Source organism: Limulus polyphemus, unplaced genomic scaffold (assembly GCF_000517525.1).
Source record: "Limulus polyphemus unplaced genomic scaffold, Limulus_polyphemus-2.1.2 Scaffold7320, whole genome shotgun sequence".
Lineage (NCBI taxonomy): Eukaryota > Metazoa > Arthropoda > Merostomata > Xiphosura > Limulidae > Limulus > Limulus polyphemus.
In genome coordinates this window covers 31,785-38,264 of record NW_013672930.1, presented here as the reverse complement: position 1 = coordinate 38,264, position 6,480 = coordinate 31,785, and the positions used below count along the sequence as shown (strand labels likewise).

At 35.7% G+C, this 6,480-nt stretch overlaps 1 protein-coding gene across 1 annotated transcript in view; it reads right to left on the bottom strand.

The window, feature by feature from the left end:
- Positions 1 to 1,455: 1,455 nt before the first annotated feature.
- Positions 1,456 to 6,480, bottom strand: part of LOC111089775 (amiloride-sensitive sodium channel subunit beta-like) — a 12,382-nt gene continuing 7,357 nt past the window's right edge. The window contains exons 5-7 of the mRNA XM_022402832.1: positions 5,544 to 5,593; positions 2,803 to 2,878; positions 1,456 to 1,905 (exon numbers count right to left, since the gene is read on the bottom strand). Of these exons, the coding sequence (XP_022258540.1) occupies positions 1,768 to 1,905; positions 2,803 to 2,878; positions 5,544 to 5,593 (264 nt within the window). The 3' untranslated portion in view covers positions 1,456 to 1,767. The remainder of the gene's footprint in view (positions 1,906 to 2,802; positions 2,879 to 5,543; positions 5,594 to 6,480) is intronic.

The following is a 6,480-nucleotide window of genomic DNA, read 5'->3' as shown; positions in this document are numbered from 1 at the left end:
ATCAAGAGTTGTTGATGATGGATAGTGTTGATTAGAGTAATCCAAGAGTAGGTGGTGGTGGATGATGTTAATTAGATAATCAAGAGTTGTTGATGATGGATAGTGTTGATTAGAGTAACCCAAGAGTTGGTGATGGTGGATGATGTTAATTAAAGTCCCCCAAGAGTAGGTGGTGGTGGATGATGTTAATTAGAGTAACCCAAGATTTGGTAGCGGTAGATGATGTTGATTAGATAATCAAGAGTTGTTGATGATGGATAGTGTTGATTAGAGTAACCCAAGAGTTGGTGAGGATTATATTTTGAGACGAGGAAGCTCACGTGACATAATAGTTCCACAGAGTGGCACCAAAGGGTGGATAGTTCCAAAATAAGTCACTACAAGGATAGTTCCAAAGTTTGTCACTAGGGGGCGGGTAGTTCCAAATATGCGATACTAGTGGCAGGTAATCATCAACGAATACTAGCTTAGCGTACAGTCTACATAGGAGGACCAACTTTTTGTGTTAACATAAAAAAACTCGATCTAAATATATATGTGTGTGTGTGTGTAGAAAATTAGTACTTAAACAGTTAAGCAAATATTAACATCAAAAGGAAAGACTGCTTTAAAAACAGCAAATCAAAACTTGAGATGATCGACCTTTTAATGAACAAACCATTGAAGATGCTGCATAAATTATAAGGATCCCCAGGGTATATCCTACGTCATAGCCTGTACCCTGGGAACCTTTTTAACTTATGTAGCGTCTTCAATGTCGTTTTTTTGTTTGGGCCTATCTTGTTCATTAAAATTTATATTGTAAAAAAAAATGCTATTCCGCTCACTTTTTTTGACATGCGCAATGAGCTATCATCCGTTCACTGCACACCGCGGGTATCAAAACTTGTTTTTTAGCGTTATTAGCTCAGAAACTTACCGCTGAGCCATCGGGGCTATGGTTCTTAACGCAATATTAGTTCGTCTCCCGCAGGGACAGCGGTAAGTCTACCGACTTTTCAACGCTAAAATTCGGCGTTCGATTCACCGCGGTGGACACGGCAGATAGCCCAATATGTCCTTGCTCTAAAACAACCAAACATTATTAGTTCTGCGTTAACATTATGTTCAAGTTTACAGTTTCACTTCAATTTCAATAATAAACAAGACGTTTTGAATAAATACTAAAGTTTAACATTTTATGTATTATACTTTCAATGTGTGTATAGCACTGCATGACCTACTGTCATGAATATTCGTTTACTAGTTCAACTTACAATCTACTTAAAGTACTGTTTTCTGTGTTAACTCTAGATATATAAAAACATTAACTAAAGTTATATATCCAACCGAAAGCGGACAGTGTGATTGTGAATTCAGTCCTTACAACAAACAAGTGTCTGAGTGAGTAAAATTAATATTTCGTTTATTACAATTTGACTGTATAGCTGTTTATTCATGTAATTGTGCATACATTGAGATTACATTTAAATCTACGTACTCCTGATATGGACTTTTTTTCATGTTAATCTAAAACATTCAATCTTTAGATATTCATCCTGCACATCATATCCATAGACTAATTAACTTACAATCTACGAATGGAACAGATGATCTATTACGAAACTTTCTAAAACGTCTTGATCAAAGAATAACTGAAATATTTGAAGGCAGCCAAGAAGAGATTACCCGAAGACAAAATGGAGGTATATGACGTCATTAAGTGAGGGCACCGACTAAGTGAGAGTGTTGAATGTCGACGAAAATTTTCGATAAAAATTGAGTCGATTACTCCTTAAACAGAAAGTTATTCATGGCTCTGAGTCCTCGAGCGCATAGTGGTACCAAAATGTCGTACAGGGTAGTCAAGGAAACTCCTAACCACAGCCCAATGTATCCTCCGAGGGCTCCAAAAAGTTCTATACCCTGACAAAAAACAAAACAAAACAAGACGTTACTGGACTGAGTCACGTAAAAGGATATAAAATAAGATATCATTGGATTGAGTTACATAGTAAACAAGATATTACTGGATTGAATCACGTAAAAGGATATAAACAAGATATTATTGGATTGAGTCACGTAGTAAACAAGATATTACTGAATTGAGTCAGGTAAAAGGATATAAAACAAGATGTTCCTGGATTGAGTCACGTAAAAGGATATAAAACAAGATATTCCTGGATTGAGTCACGTAAAAGGATATAAAACAAGATGTTACTGGATTGAGTCACATAGTAAACAAGATGTTACTAGATTGAGCCACGTAAAAGGATATAAAACAATATATTATTGGATTAAATCACGTAAAAGAATGTAAAACAAGATGTTACTGGATTGAGTCACGTAAAAGGATATAAAACAAGATGTTACTGGATTGAGTCACGTAAAAGGATATCAAACACGATATTATTGGATTGAGTCACGTAGTAAACAAGATGTTACTGGATTGAGTCACGTAAAAGGATATAAAACAAGATATTATTGGATTGAGTCACGTAAAAGGATATACCTTTTGTACCAGATAATAAACGTTTCTGACCAGGAAGAGTAAATTTTATTACAGCAACAATGTTGTACATATTTCGATATCATGGATTAAAAGGGAGCTATCTCTTAAGTGAGAGCATATCCGCAGTTAGTGGAATAACATATACATGCCAAACAGAGTCCAGTTTTAAATTTATCATTAAAAAAATGAGCTTAATGGCTAACAATTACAGGACCTTCTGCTCAATACCTACTTAATCATATCGTTAACGTGAGAATACATATTAAAATATATACTTTAGAGAAGATGAAAAAAATACGTGAAATATTTACCTCATATTTGGGCTGATGAGAATAAGTAGTTTCGATCATCCGAGGATACCAAATTTTCAAACGTAACAGACTCGATCTTTTTAAAAAAAAACAAAACAGAAATGAATTAATCAATGTGCCTCAAAGAACAAAAAGTAAACCACAGTAAAAAAAAATATCCCCAAATAAAAACATCCTTTAAATTTTCCACCAGCAAATTATTATAGTTTAAATTCATAAAATATTGCCCCACCCCCCAGTGGCACAGCGGTAATGTCTGCGGACTTACAACGGTAGAATCCGGGTTTCGATACCCGTGGTGGGCGGAGCACAGATAGCCCATTGTGTAGCTTTGTGCTTAATAACAAACAAACATAAAATATTTTGTACTTTTCAAAAAAATCTACCATCTTTATGACGTCATATGCAAATATCCTGACGTATAAATACAGATATAGTTCGAGTAAACAGTAATGCCACGAACGGAAAGATCCCGAGAATTAGTCGTATTTTCAAGAGGTAGCATAGTTGGATGATTGTAGAACAATTATTTGCAATACTGCTGTCCACAGGTTACTGGTAATACCGCTGTCCATGGGTCACTTACAGTGCTGCTGTCCAAAAATCACTTTAATACTGCTGTCTACAATTAATATGCAATACAGTTGTACAGAGATCACATCCAATATCGCTGTCTAGAGGTCAGTTTTAATACCACTGTCTACAGGTCATTTGCAATACAGCTGGTCAGAAGTCGCATCCAATATTGCTGTCTAGAGGTCACATGCAATGCTCCTGTGTACAATGAATAAGATGATAACGTTGATACAGACACGTTGTAAAACAACAGTTTCTGCACGGTCCGGGCGCCCACAACCAACAGTACGTTGACAACAGTATACAATATACATCAAATACGCTATCACACATTCTGCCTTAAGAAACACTGTCATATTTTCTGATCAGTTCGAATTTTTCACAACTCTCGAACTATGAAGGCAATTAGTTTGGGTGACTATACTTCTAGGAACTTTTCCTGAACCGTCTGCAAGTCACGACATGAGACGGCGATGTTTCTTTTATGGTGTGGGGTGGCATTTGGGAATCTGGACATTAACAGCTTAGTGGTATGTGAGACATCGTTCTGAGGAAAGGCTTCTACAAGTCACATTGGTGTTTCTGTTATGGTGTGGGGTAGCAGTTGGATATCTGGACGCTCACAGCTTAGTGGTATGTGATGCATCATTCTGAGGAAAGGCTTCTACAAGTCACATTGGTGTTTCTGTTATGGTGTGGGGTAGCAGTTGGATATCTGGACACTAACAGCTTACTGGTATATGATGCATCGTTCTGAGGAAAGGCTTCTACAAGTCACATTGGTGTTTCTGTTATGGTGTGAGGTAGCATATGGGCATCTGGACGCTCACAGCTTAGTGGTATGTGATGCATCGTTCTGAGGAAAGGCTTCTACAAGTCACATTGGTGTTTCTGTTATGGTGTGGGGTAGCATTTGGGTATCTGTACTCTCACAGCTTACTCGTATGTGATACAACGTTCTAAGGAAAGGCGTCCTGTCTGTCTGCACAAATGACAAGGTGATGATATCGTGCATTTTGAGGCTCTTGTTCATTCATCTAGAGTCACAAAACAATGGCTTGAAGGTCAAGACATTAACCACTCTCCCGTAGCCAGGTCAGTCGTCGGATAAGAACTTTGTCGATCATGTTTGGTCCACTCTTGATCGTTCCCATACAAATAAAACGTCTAGAGACAAAAAACAATGATCCAGCAGTGGGGCCAATATTTTAGATCTTGTAAATAGGGTGTGTAACCATATATATATATACTGAAAATCTGCAAACAGCAGAACCATTAAACACTAATGTCGTCTTGTAGTCTGTTTGTTTCGTAAAGTGTCATTCTTTTTCGAGTGGGTGTTCATTTATTTATCGGAAGGCTGTATACTGTCAGTGTATATATCTTTAAAAGAAGATATACTCTATGTTTTCGTTATATTCGAAAACATTTTCCAGACGTGTTGATAATGGTTGTATATATTTTAATATCAGATATGATAAATTGACAATTTTTGTTTTTAGTAAACCTGATGTATTTTGTAATACTTGCAACCAGTTAATCTAAAGATTTCCAGAGCTAACTTTAAAATATCCAATGTCCACTTAAACATGTCCAATGTCAATCTATAAATGTCCAGATCTAACTTAAAAAATATCCAATGTCCACTTAAACATGTCCAATGTCAATCTACAAATGTCCAGATCTAACTTAAAAAATATCCAATGTCCACTTAAAGATGTCCAATGTCAATCTAAAAATTTCCAGAGCTAACTTAAAAAATATCCAATGTCAACTTAAAGATGTCCAATGTCAATCTACAAATGGCCAGAGCTAACTTAAAAAATATCCAATGTCAACTTAAAGATGTCCAATGTCAATCTACAAATGGCCAGAGCTAACTTAAAAAATATCCAATGTCCACTTAAAGATGTCCAATGTCAATCTAAAAATGTCCAGAGCTAACTTAAAAAATATCCAATGTCAACTTAAAGATGTCCGAGACTCAATCTAAAGATTTCAAATGCTAACTAAAGATGTCCAATATCAACCTAAAGTTGTCCAGAGACATGCATAGGGTAGGATAAAGAAATTAGTATATGACTCGTTACAAACTAGCACATGTTACGTTTACTAAACTTACAAGAAAGGCCATAACTGAAATTGTAACCAAAGGAAGTTCTTACCTGGCATGAGTAATATTATCAAAGTGAACTTGGGGGAACTCTTCATAGTGCTATTGAAAATATTTCCAAAAATGAAGCATTAATATCTAGGCATTTTTCTATTTGTCTATGGCAACCATAAGCTATATTTTTAATTAATTAGTTTTTTAAAGTTCTATATTTGATTTCGCAAAAAATTACAAATTAAACATGAAGTATTTACAAATGGTACAGAATACGATTTGTTAGAAATATATTTATTTTTATCCAATTTTAACATAAAAAATAGAGTTTAAAAGTGACAAAAATTACGTACTATAAACACATCACAAAAAATTGTCTCTTGTAAAGGGTTTTAGTTTTTGTTGTTGTGGTTAGCGGGTTCCTTGCATCAGGGTCGTCGATATGATAGAAGAGTTATGGTCTGACTCCACCATTTGGTCAGATAAGAGTAGCCTAAGAGTCTGCATGTTCAAAACTATGGAAGGCTATACACAGTTTAGCCCATGTGCTTACGAATTCTAAAACAAATTCTCATACAAACTATGAGCAAGTAGGGGTAGCAATCGTTGTACTTGTAAAGATTGAGAGGACCACTTCTGCGTGGACTACCAGAAAATAAACTTTATTTGGCCTCACGTGCTTACACTGTTTTACAACTTGGGCATGAATTGTTGGCTAAGAAAACAAAGCGATAGCTAACGTGCTTTCTTGTCGGTATGTCTGGGGACTTACAACGATAGAAAGTGGGTTTCGATACCCGTGATAGGCAGAGCACAGATAGCTTTATGCTTCACTACAAACAAACACGTTTACCATTTAAATTAATCGTGCTCCAATGCCTTTTTGAAAGATTTAATAAATGTCTTTCATCTAGATCGTAATGACACATTTTATTAAACTACCTTGATGATACCATATCCCAGAGGACTGAAAAATAAATAATAAAAGGAAAACG